The sequence below is a fragment of the Microtus ochrogaster genome, chromosome 15 (genome assembly GCF_000317375.1).
Source record: "Microtus ochrogaster isolate Prairie Vole_2 chromosome 15, MicOch1.0, whole genome shotgun sequence".
NCBI lineage: Eukaryota > Metazoa > Chordata > Mammalia > Rodentia > Cricetidae > Microtus > Microtus ochrogaster.
This window is the reverse complement of record NC_022017.1, coordinates 37,052,254-37,064,892: the sequence shown is the minus strand read 5'-3', so window position 1 is coordinate 37,064,892 and position 12,639 is coordinate 37,052,254. Positions and strand designations below refer to the sequence as shown.

At 46.6% G+C, this 12,639-nt stretch overlaps 1 protein-coding gene across 1 annotated transcript in view; it reads right to left on the bottom strand.

Moving 5' to 3' along the window:
• Window positions 1-992: 992 nt before the first annotated feature.
• The window catches only part of Oc90 (otoconin 90), a 27,157-nt gene continuing 15,510 nt past the window's right edge, over window positions 993-12,639 (bottom strand). Inside the window, exons 6-14 of the mRNA XM_026782420.1 lie at window positions 11,435-11,563; window positions 11,246-11,287; window positions 10,696-10,746; window positions 10,188-10,235; window positions 8,761-8,814; window positions 7,321-7,437; window positions 6,248-6,419; window positions 3,180-3,286; window positions 993-1,210 (exon numbers count right to left, since the gene is read on the bottom strand). Of these exons, the coding sequence (XP_026638221.1) occupies window positions 993-1,210; window positions 3,180-3,286; window positions 6,248-6,419; window positions 7,321-7,437; window positions 8,761-8,814; window positions 10,188-10,235; window positions 10,696-10,746; window positions 11,246-11,287; window positions 11,435-11,563 (938 nt within the window). The remainder of the gene's footprint in view (window positions 1,211-3,179; window positions 3,287-6,247; window positions 6,420-7,320; window positions 7,438-8,760; window positions 8,815-10,187; window positions 10,236-10,695; window positions 10,747-11,245; window positions 11,288-11,434; window positions 11,564-12,639) is intronic.

The following is a 12,639-nucleotide window of genomic DNA, read 5'->3' as shown; positions in this document are numbered from 1 at the left end:
TCACGTCTAGGCTTCCCTGTGCCAACCTGTGGCAAAATCTATGTACAAGTGATTCCAGAGCACTCTGCAAGGGGATGTACAGTGAAATGGAAGAACAAAATCACTGGTGCCTGGAGAGATCTGCCCTTGACATTCTAGTCTCCACTTCAGAGCTCCCTGCTTATGACCTGAAAGTGGGGAAAGCTTTACCCTCTGATGGTTGTCCATGACCAAGAGCGGCCCTCTAGCTTTTTCCAACACCCAGATACCGTGTTCATGAGCACTGGTCTCTTTGGAAAAGTCATGTAGAATTCAGGAAATGCAGAAATCAGATGTGAAGGCTCCACTTCCATGGTTGCTCCATGGAAGGAAGTGTAAGGGGGAATTAGAGGATATGAAGTCAGGCAAGGGCCTTAGTCATCTTTTTAAGAAAGGACCAGGGCCAGGGGTCGTGATGCGGTTTCTTGTGGCAGCTGTGCTGCATGACTGCTCTCCTAACACTGGTAGCAAGTGTGCCTGACCCACACAGAAGCAGCGTGTCTTCATGAGTCATTGACAATCGCATGTAGCTAACCTCTTGAATGAAAGAGGAGGGAATTTGTAGATCTTACGAAGTAGAGCCCTTTCCTGCATTATTCCTGTCCTTCACCTTTGCCAGCTGCTACCCACCCACATATCTACAGAGCCAGTTCTTAAACACGACACGGGCCGTAAGGCATGGAGACTTTATTGAGCTTCCCTAATGAACTACAGGAAGAAGCAAAGTGCTGCCATCTGCTTTCTCTCTCTGGCCACATTTGTTTGTGGTCAGACGAGTTCCAGGAGGCTGATGAGTAAGGAGCTGACCGTGCCTGCTCCCTTGGAGCTTCTGCTAAGGCTCCTAGGGACAGAAGACTGAGGGCCAAAGAGCTCATGCAGCTCACAGCTGCTTGCTTGGAGCATCTTATCTTCCACCAAGTTGTCCCCAAGTGACCAAGCGGTTTCGCCAGAAATGTGCTGCCTAGGCGCTCCATCTAGGCTATGGTCTCCTCACTGTTCTCCTCAGAACTGGAGCCGGCAGAAGAGGCCAAGGTTCCCCCGAGCATGCCATCCTCACAGGATACAGGTTTGCCCCGGCACTCTCGTAGGTCTGGTGACTTAAGGCTTTGATTAAAGGAGGCAGAGGCCATGCACTCGGCTGCCATCTGGTCACAGGCACACAGTAGCTTCTCACAGAGGCTCTGCCCCACACCTTAGTAATAGCAGAGGAACCGATGTAAGACACCAGGGAGGGCGCTTACAGCTACTTATCCAAGCCCATGCCGTCCCTTTTCCCAGCCTCTGTCTTGCACAGCCCTTCTGGTGTCCGGAATGCACTGTTCCTAATGGTCTAGCCTATTCCTCTTGTTCCTCATGGTCTAGCCTATTCCTCTTGCTGGAAATTAGCCCTTTGTGTTTTTCATCTGAGGCTAGTCTCCAGATTTATCTTGCACCCCAGTCACATTGTTTTGTAAGCTCCTAGGGACTCCATAACAACATAACACCCATGCCATCTCAAAATCTGAGCTAACCTCCCCTCAGTCTCACCTCGCACCTCCCCTGACCTTCCCCCAGTTCTCTGCCCTTCACTGCAGTCTCCAGCGTAAAAGTCCTCAACTAGCACCCCAAGACAAGCGGCACTGCCTGTCAGCCGTATTCCATGACATCAGAGTGACCACTGCCTGTTTTTCTCCCTGGCTGTGAGCAATTTGATTCAAGGATCACACACATTTGTTATAGTTTGAATCTTAAATGTCCCTCCTCACCACCACCAGAAGCTTGTTTTAAAGGTCTGGTCTGGTTTCCAGCTATGGGATTTAAGGTGATTAGATCCTGAAGTCAATTAATTAGTACACTGATAGATTTGTAATTTTGTGGTCTTAGGAGGTGCTAAAAATAAGGTAGTGGGGCTAAACTGGAGGAAATAGGTGTGGGAGTATTTGGTGTGTGTGCACAATCTGTAAGGGTAGATCTCATCTCTGGCCTGGTCTTTCCTCCATCCATCTCTCTGCCCTCTTCTTCTCAACCTCAATGAAGTGAGTAGCTTTGCCAAGATAGTCTGCCTCCTCACGTGCTCTTAGCAATCGGGACAAAATGACCATGGACTGAAACCATAAACCAAACTAAATCTTTCTCTTTTTTGTTAAAAGTTGATTATTCCCAGGTATTTGGTCACAATCATTTCTGCAGTCCCCAATGAAGGTTGTTTGTTTGTTTGTTTGTTTGTTTGTTTGGCTAAGTAGAAAACTAAATCACTGGATGAATGACATGTTGTGCCATTAGCAGTGGCACAAAAAGGGTGTCATGGAGGACTATGTGCTGTGCATGACATAGAATCAGCAAGGAACACAGTAGGTCCATCCAGTTGCTTCCCCAGTTAAAAATGAGGAGAGACGCCTTTCAGAGCACTAGCAAAGCCCCACGGGGTATTATTTCTTTCTGAGCTACAGAGCAGTCCAGCAGCAGCAATCCACTGCTGAGCAAAGTGTCCTCTTGCTCCAGTTTTAAGGATGTTTTCCTGTGTGCTCAGGGCTGATACTCACTGGGGATGGTACTGTTACACATTGTCTCTATAGGATATTTCATAGCTATAGGTTTCTTCCATAGGGAGGAGTGGAGCTGTGGGCAAGACCCACTGCTCAGCCAGAGCCATTCCTCCCTGTCTGTTCTTAATGAAGTTCTTTAGGTGATCAAATCCAGAACAGGTCTGCTTATCAGTAGAAAGCAGAATACTTTAAAAGCCACTGGAGAACTAAGAGGAAGTTCCAGGTCTGAGGTAATGCTGTTTTCCACCTTAGAACCCAACTCTCCCACTTCCTTCTGCCTGTCGGACTGTGAACACATTTGTTTCTTCTGTGAACTAGAAAAAGTAATGGGTCTGCCTCCTAGAGTCGGTAGGAGGATTACCTGTGCCTTTCAAGGGCTTGAAACACACACACCCCCCCCCCGCCCAGCATGGGCTCAGTAAGCACAGGCTACTAAGATCAGCTGTGATGCTTAAGCAGCTGGCTCTGGCTCTTGACCATGAACCCCTCTTTCGTGGAAAGGAATGTAAAAGCATGTCTTGAAGAGCATGAGACCATAGTAGAGATGGAGATACACTAGGGGTAGTATCTGGTGCCCAGATCCAGCCAGAATACAGACATGAGAGCAGAAGACGTCTAGGCATCCCCCACACTTACACTTGGGTGTGTGGTCCTCACATACCACAGATGACCGAGAACGACTCCCATGCAGGCAGCCCAGTGGTCTCACCTGCTCCAAACAGCAGTGATGGGACAAACAGCACCTAAGACCAAGGACCTTCCATTAGGTCTTCTTTCTCCATTCTGAATGGGGTATAAAGATTTGCCAAGGCCTCTTCTAGAATAAGGCTGCCTACTACACACGCCGAAGGCTGTTCAGGTTGTGTACAATGCCAAGAGACTGCCTTCCAACATAGCGTCAACCCAACTGTGTATAGCTGGATTTCTATATTTTCTTTTATTTTTTTATTATGACTCTTGATGGCAAGTATACTCATCATGGCACCTTTCCATCAAATGGGAGTAGATGCTTTTTCAGGAAGGGTGCCTCTTAGGCTAGCCACAAATGTTCCTTGTCAGTACAGTGACCCTACTCCACTCAACCTTTTATTAATAGAATCCTTAGCTTCAAACCCATAGGTCACCCCTTTAGCCCTCAACCGGAGGAAATATGGGAGCCATGAAGACCTACAAGCAGCACAGGGCCTAGCACAGAGTAGGGCCCCAGCACAGAATACGTCAGTGTCCTGTGTTGAGATTTATGAGTCAGGATATCCTTGGCCAGATGATATCCATAGAACACTTGTGAAGGCCCCAGTCAATACAGATCTACAGCCATTCCCTAGGGCTCCATTTTTAGCTATCCACAAACCTTAAAAACCCACTGGATAGCTAAGGGGAAGTTCCAGGCCTAAGACAACTCTCCCACTTTCTTCTGCCATTCTGATTGTGGGCCTAGGTTGTTTTCTCTGTGAAGTAGAAGTACTGGAGGTGCCTCCTAGAAATTGTGTAAGGATTAACCATGCCTCTCAAGCTCTCCCTCCTGGAGACCACAGCTCAACCAAGGGTTGTAATCTGTTCTTACTCATGCAACAACTTTACCAATTTTGTTGACAGGCCAGAAGAAAAATCCTGCCTCACTGAGGTCAATGTCTGCCCCATTTTCAGCTGTCACTCCAGGGGAACCATGCTGTCTTATGTGTGTATGTGTGTATGGTTATAGGGACAGGGTGGAAAATGAGCACACTAGCTGCAATCTAAAGTCAGTGTCATTGGGAATCATAAGGAAGTCACATATTCATGCTAATCACCTATGTATGACTCACAGAATACATGGTAGTGAGATTCTGTTCTTGCAGACGTGACATGGCTATGACAAACTGCCATTCAGAGTTTACAACTGTAGCTTTGAGCTTTAATTTCTACCTGCAAATGTCAGGAAGCCATAGTACCTTGTTTTCCAGATCAGTCCCATTTCACATTTTGATGAAATACGGTCAGTGATCAGGAGGCACCTCCAAAATTGCCTCCACTTTTCCCCATGGGAATTGATGAGACATAGAGACTGCTGTTGGTGATGTCCCTGTCTTCGTCATCTCACTAAAGAGTTCTGTGTATTCTTGAATCTTGGCATTAGTCAAGTTTTCTCATTAATGGAGGATAGAGGGCCTGTAGTGGAACCTCATTACATAAACACACCGTTACCTCCATCGCAACTTTAACTGCTAGAAAGAAAATTTTAGTAGAGTCATCTGGTGGGAGGTTCTTTTTGGGGTTGTCCTTGAGTTCCTCCATTGACAGCCTGAATGACTCTTCAGTAGACAAAGAATAAAGCACTAAGATGTGGTAGCTGGGTAGCTAGGTGGGTGGGTGAGCAATCTAAATAATCAGTCTCCTAGATCCTATCAACTGTTCTTTAGAATATTCTTTCAGCTCAAGGTGTATCCCATGTAATTGCCTATTTTGTCTATGTACTTTTGTCTAATTGCCTATCTCTTTCATTATACAATCTTCTAATGGACATAAGAGCATTTTTATTCCTGTTTTGTTTAGCCATAATCATTTTTTGTATGTCTACTACTTGCTTGATGCCTGGCACACACCTAAGCCTCCAGAGTTGTGGGCCAAATGTGTATGTAGGTGAACAGATGTATATATAAAGACAAGGAAATTCCCTGAAGAGTGTATGTAGGTGAATGGATGTATATATGAAGACAAGGAAATTCCCTGAAGAGTGTATGTAGGTAAATGGATGTATAAATGAAGACAAGGAAATTCCCTGAAGAGTGTATGTAGGTGAACGGATGTATATATGAAGACAAGGAAATTCCCTGAAGAGTGATTGCTATAAAATTTAGCAAAAACACTCAGAGTTGTTTTTTTTTTTTTAATGATAGCTTAAATTTTGCCTTTTTCTTTTTCTTGGTTAACTCTATTCTCTATGTGGGCCATTGCACAGAGGTCATCTGAAGTCATCTAACGTGTGTTAGCAAGCCAGTCCTAGGACTCAGGGTATGCTGTGCTTGCAATGAAACTTGGAGAAATCTGGCTCAGAGGCATCAAACCATGAGAAAACCCAAAGAGTCAACTAAGCTGGGCTCATGGGGGCTCACAGAGACTGAATCAACTACCAGGGAGCTCGCAGGGTGCTGACCTAGGCACTCTGCATATATGTTACAGCTGTGTAGCTTGTTCCTCTTGTGGGGCTCCTAACAGTGGGAACAGGGGCTGTCTCTGACTTTGACTGACTTTGGGGACCCCACTCCTCATACTGGGTCACCTTACCCAGATTTAATACATGGGGACGTGCTTTGTTTTGCTGCAACTTGATATGCTATGTTCTGTTGATATCTATGGGAGATCTGCCAGAAATGGAGGAGGGTTGGATTGGGCAGTGGGAACAGAGGAGGGGTGGGGACAGGGACTGGGAGGAGAAGAGGGAGAGAAAACTGTTGCTGGGATGTAAGATAAATAAATAAATCTTGAAGAATGGAGAAAATTAGAGGTCTAGCTCAGTTGGACTTGTCCCTTTCCTAGATGAATGACTAACCTCAGCTGCTCATCAGGAAAGCAGGTTTGTAATGTTAACCTGCCACACTGAGTGGAAAACAGATGTCCAGAGCCAGCTCTTCGGGAAACTTGAAAGAAAGTCCAATGCCGTTGAGGACCCCAACAGATGCTAGCAACCTCATTGCCATTTGTGGACCACCTTTCCCTGTCCATACCTGTCCAGGCCATCCCTTGGCTCGCCTCTTCCTTCTCTTCCACAGTAGCAGCCATAAGATTCAAATTCCTCCGGGCAGCGGGACGTTAGACAGAAGAGCATCTCTCCAAGCTGCAGCAGGGCCTGCATGTGATCCCCATCACCCAGGTGCAGGAAGGCCAGTCTGTCACAGACTAGTTAAGAACACAGACTTTCAGGAGAGCTAGGACAGAGTTCCAAAGATAAGCAGTGTTCCGATTGTACGAGAGCTACTTTGGGAGAACCAACCCTGTACCCCCAGTATTCTCTGCCTCCTTCTCTTCATTTCAGAGAACAAGTCTTCTTCAGCCTGGCTTCTGATGCTCTACTGAATTCCTTATTAAATCCCCACAAAGAATGGGGCTCGTCAGGACCCAAAATACTCTGTGGGCCATACCCTATTGTTTAGAAGAGCCTAGAAGTCTGAAGGGTTGGGGCTATCCTCTTAGGCTTTGGGGATATATCATATTAGCATACCTGGTGACCTTGCCTTTCTGGCTTTTCTCACTCTGCTCGTCTCTCTTTTTCCTCATACCCTTCCTCCTCTGCCTACAACTGTCAAATGCATTCTCCACTGCTCTCCACTGGGCATCATAGGAGATTTCCCCGGCTATGTCCTACTGCTGGGGCTCTTCCCAGGTGTAGTTCCTTTGGGAAGGCATCCAAGGGGGATGGGAAAGGATAATCATTAGTACCCAAGGGCTTCGTCTTTCTAGTTAGTCACGTAGACACAATGCGGATTGCAGCCAACTCCTGGCCTCTATGCCAGTGGAAGCAAGTGATGAGAGAACAGATCCAGGGACCAGAACATTCTGATTCCTGCCCAGACTCAGCCTCAGCCTCACTGAAGCTGAAGGGCAAAGGGAAGTTTTGTACACTCAAACCTCAGAGCTTATCTAGTAAAGGGGTTGGGGTGGGGGGTGATGCCTTCTAGCTGCACCAACAGGAAAGGTCACAATCTATAAGCTACCCTAAAAGGTTTTGTTAGTGGCTAGTTATAAGATTCCAACGCAGGGAAGGGAAGCCAGATCCTCCTGGATGCTGGCTCTCACCTACCTTTTCCAGTTGTCTCCTGAGAACCATTGCCACCAGGTGATACTTCCAACCTCAATGATTTAATGCCAGCAGGGACGTGGGTTGCACCTTCAGCTATGGCAACGATCTCTGCAGATCCTGAAAACACATAACTTGATTGTTCAGAGTTAGAGTCACTTGGAGACATTTGCAGATGGACACATGGCCAAGGCCAAATGCAGTCAGAGACTCTCAGCACAGGACATGTAAGGCAAGTGCACCTCACATTGTGTCTGCAGACAAAGAGACAGATTTTTAGAGACTTCTGAATCTTGCATGAGTATTTCTGGGTTTCCAGATTTAAGACTTCAAGGAGCCTGGGGTAGACCACCTGCGCGTCAGCTAATGGATGAGAGCTGTGGCGATCTTTCAGGCCTGTTTACAATTGCACACATCTAGGTGCGTACAGAAAGCCAAGAGTCAAAGAGACTGGTGGAAAAAGCAGGGCACCACATGGCAAGCAGAACTCCCACTTAAGTCCTTGAACCCTTGATTTTTTTTTGTCCAAGGGTTCTTCTCGCCAAGGTCCATCCTACCACCTTCCAGACTGATAGATTGCAGACTTTGTCCAGTAAAGCTGCTCGGGACAAGGTGGGGTGGTTTAAATGAGAGTGGCCACCACAGGCTCCTGTTTGAATACCTGTAGCTATATGGGGAGGATTTGAAGATGTGGTCTTTAAGAGGAGATTGTGTCCCTGGGGACAGACTTCAGTGTGTCAAAAGATTGGCCCCATTTGCAGTGAGCTCTGTTTCCTGCTGGCTGTTTGAAGTGTGAGCTCTCAGCTGTTGCTCTAGCCGCCTACCTCCTCCTGCTAACTTCTACTCTGCCATCAAGGACTCCAGCCCTCTGAAATAGTAAGCCCCAAATAAATCATTCCTTCTATACGTTTTCTTGGGTATGGCATTGTATCGCAGCTATAGAAAAGTAACTAATGCAGGAGGCTACCGGAAAATACCTTAAATCTTCAGAAATTCTTTAGTTTTTAACTAAAGAGTTGATAAGTAATTTCAAATGGGAAACTAAATGTAATTTCACAATCATGAAACCTTTGCATGACAACTTCTCAATCGCTTCCTGCTAATGTCTTTTAATTCCACATGTGTACTTGAAGATGCGTTGTGTTCAGTTCTTTGGTCCGTTTGGGGCTTGGTCTGAGGTTCATTTGGAATGCATTTGTTTCACATTCTTTCTTTTTCAAGTAACAAAATTTATTTGGTCAAAAGACCTGCATTTCAAGTTACTGAATCAACAAAATTCCTACAATGTGTTCTATACAGCAAACAAACCTGGTTTTGGCAAGCACATTATAGGCCGAGTCTCAATTCTGAATCAAAATCTTGTGGGCGATAAGTTTTCCCTGCTCAAAGCTGATCATTGCACTTTCTTACATGTGCAAAGTAGGGAGGGCCAAATGTGCTCACCTGGAGATGATGTGGTCCTAGCAGGTTCCACACCTTTAAGATCTTGGACAGATTCTGGCCCTAAGAGAAGACAGACAGAATTAGTGTCAACCTTAGCCTATGTGTCTGGATCTCCAGGGGGCATAGCACTGGGCCCAGTCTGACCCTCCTCCCACTCCTGAGATTTTTCTAGGGAAGCTAATGCTCTCAGGGTCACTAGGGGACCAAAGGAGCCTCCAAATGTGCTTGGCAAATGCAGCATCAGTTTGCAAAGCAGGAGAATTTTCAGAAAGGTGGTAAGACTGTGGATTCTGCAGAATTTGGAAGGAAAAAATAGTAAAGAAGAAACATGTGTTTAAACAGAGCAGCAATTCCAGAGTGGTGGAATTGCTTGTTGCTTTTGGCTCTTGAAGAGCAGTTGAGCCATGTTTTTTTAGCGAAGTGAGTCCTTAACTCTTATAAAGTTCCTACTGTGTCCAGATGATATTACAACAAAGGTTTGTTCTTCCGACCTACTTAATGGCAGCTCACAAGTCAGTGTGTCCTGCTCACCCTCTCACAGAGATGAGAACACAGGCATCCAGGAGAGTTAAGACACTTCTCTAAAGTTATGAAGTTAGGTAGACGTAGGATGCAAAGCCAAGTCAGGTTGAGACTCGGGCACTATGCTAAGTTCGCATTTCACTTCCCACTGTACCATAATGAAGAGAGATGGTGACTGTACCAGTCTCAGGAAAGGGTTACCACTGACTTCAACTTAACATATTCATGGGTCAAGACAATGGCAGTGTTGTATAAAACTCAGGCTTTTGAAGCTGACTGATGTGAGCACAGTTGCCACATCAAAGGAACGTCTGGACTATCCTCGGCTGTGGCTGCCTGCTCTTTTCAAAGCAAAGCCTACCAGCTCAGACCCAAGGAGTTCTGACCTGACACATTCTGGGTGAGTGATCCCACCCTCAGCACTTCTCTTTCATGGGATAATAATAGGATCCCAGAAAAAGGGAGAATCTGGAGCATGGGTCTAATACCTGCACACTGGAGACCTTCAGTGATGGTCCTTCAATTGGGATCCATGCACTTAACCATTCTTAGTAACTAGCAAATAATTGCTGTCAGTTGCTTACACTCATTAATAAATTCATGCTAATTACCATGAGCATGTCTGGTTAAGTCAGGCTCACCAACTGAAATTTGGCCTAGATAGTTTTAGGTTTGATGGTCATGGTTGCATTGAATTCAGAGGTGAGGCCAGGTCACTATGTTTTTCTGGCTGAATGTCATAAAATGTAAGATTCCTGTGCCTCAGTGTCCTACATATTCTGTAAATGGGCACCGCACTTCCCCTGGGGCCTTGTTCAGTTGTAGCCACTGGAAAAGAGCACTTGTATTTCAGCAGCATCTCCGCCCTGCCCAGCACTGCCCTCTTGGGTGTTCCTTCTGCTTACTCGTCCTGGAGAGTGTTGTCAGTCTGTCGGCTCTCATCTCACCAGCCACTGTAGAAAGAAAACAACACTGTTTCATGGACCAGGCTAAGCACCAGAGCCAATCCCATGATCAGGGAACAGACTGGGAGTAAGGGTGAAGGGAAGGGGAAACAGCGGGTTCTCGGAAGGAGGGCTCTGTAAGGTGATGGCACTAAGATCCAGGCACGCATTTAGTATGCCCAATAAATATGGATTTGAGAGGAGCGATACATAATTTCCTGGCATATGGATATCCCAGGCAAGATTTGGAGGGCTCATTGAAACATATGTGTTGCTCATCTGGACAAGTTTCAGCATTGTGCTTCTGATCCTCCAGAGATGAAGACAGAGAGGCAAAAGAAAGCCGAAGGAGTAAAAGGATCGGGGCCTCTGGAATTACTCAATTCCATCATAAAGCAGACAGGATGTCATCGAACCAGGATGGAGTGGCGCAGATGAGACAAGGGTTCTTGGGTCACATTACACTTACCTTCTCCTGAGAGGGCTATCTGACTGGTGTCTGTGGGCTTCTCTGGAACCCCTGGGAAAAGAGAGCCTCCAACAGCACTGGCACCTCAATACGCCTCTCAAAATAAAACCTCGGGAGCTCTAAGATGAGCAGACAGAGTACTGTGCCTTCTTAAGCTCTGGGAAGGTAAGGAGGACATGGAAGGAAGAAGAAGCCTGGTCCATACATACCAGGGAGGCTCCAGTAGCCAAGAACACCTAATTTATCTGAGCTTAAAATGCTACCCCAGTCCTTAGTGTACCAGACCCCTGACTACACAGAGAGAAAGAACTTGGGATCTACACTCTTGTTGTATTAAATTCGCATCCATCCACTAGCAGGGGTAGGGTTGGCACTAGGACCTTTCCATACTGAATATTTGTACTGGTCTCCTAGCAAAGGGAGGCAGAGTCAGTGTCAACAATGGCTTCAGTCTCTGGGAGTCAGGCCATTGGTGGAGGTGCCTGTGCCAGCTGCTACCATCATAGGTCCTCTATAGTTCAGGAAGAACCAGCTATGTTGGGAACTTTACCTCTCGATAGCAGTGTCACTGGGGTTTTTGTATTAGTTGTCTCTGCAAGGAAACACACAGGGAGGCATATATAGAGGGTGGCAGGGCTGTACTTAACATCTGAAGACACCCAGCTATACATGGTCCCATTGCAGCTTCTGCCCCCAGCTCAGCCCCACCCACTGTAGGACTCAGTCCCTGCTGTCCCACCTGGAGTTTGAGCCAGGCAGAAGGAAGCATCCAGAAAATTCAGGGAAGAGTTGATACCAGACTGAGCCAAGCACTCCACAGCAACCTTGTCACAGGTACACAGTAGGCGCTCACATGGATCCTCAGACTCTGTGCATACAGCAAGGACAGAACAAGGTAGAAAGATCAAACTTGGAATCCCAGGGGGCAATGGAGTTCCCACAGGGCTCCTGATCTACCCTGTCAAAACTTGCTTTCCTGGCAATTTTCTAACGATGTCTCACCTCTTTGGTTTAGTGGAAGCAACTTGGGACTCCTCCACACATTATGCAGCTCACGTGCCCACCACACTAGGCTGTTGTACCGGCTCCACCTGTATCCACTTTGGGAGCTGCCCACATCCCTACATATTCGCTGGCACCATTTCCTGCCCACTCATGCTAGTGCCCCCCCCCACATGACTCTTCCCATTTCTGTCATGAAAGATCCAGAATAGTTGAATGGCTAGGGTGGGATGAGGAGGGTATCTCAGTGGTAGAGAGCACATATCTAGCACATGAGAGGCCCTGGGTTCCATCCTTGGGGCTACAAGATATAAAAATAAAACACTTTAACCGAAGCATGACTGTTGACTCAAAACCCCTCACTGACTTCTCAGGGTCACTTAGAAAGCATTACACGATTATCCTTGCCTACTACCCCCAGTTCTCCTTGGACGTCATCTTTTTCCACACATCTTAAAACTCGTTTATGTTCCCCATTCCACACAGGACACCTCAAGTCTGTCCATATTCCGCTTGGTCACTCTGCTCTGTACAGCCACTGTACCGTGTTTACCACTTCTATCTTTCCTCAGAGAAGCTTTAAAAGCCCTTCCTGTTAATAGAGTGCCACCAGCCCACTCTGTACCATCTCCCTGATCTTGTTTCCTCCACAATTCCTGTCACCACCAAAAATAGCTGCAGTGGCTGGACGGCTACCACGGTTTGAATGTGAAATGGCTCCCACGAGCTCGTTTGTGTGTTTAATCACTTGGTCCCCAGGTGATGGCATTGTTTGAGGAGACTGTGGTACATTTAGAAGGGGGAGCCTTGCTAGAGGAAGTGGATCACTAGGTAGAAGGTCATCGAGGGTCTGTTGGGGACCACCATCCTCCAGGAATGGCATGGAGGTTTCCATCTTGAAATGAGAGCAACTGTGCTAATCCACACAAGACCCTCGCAAGA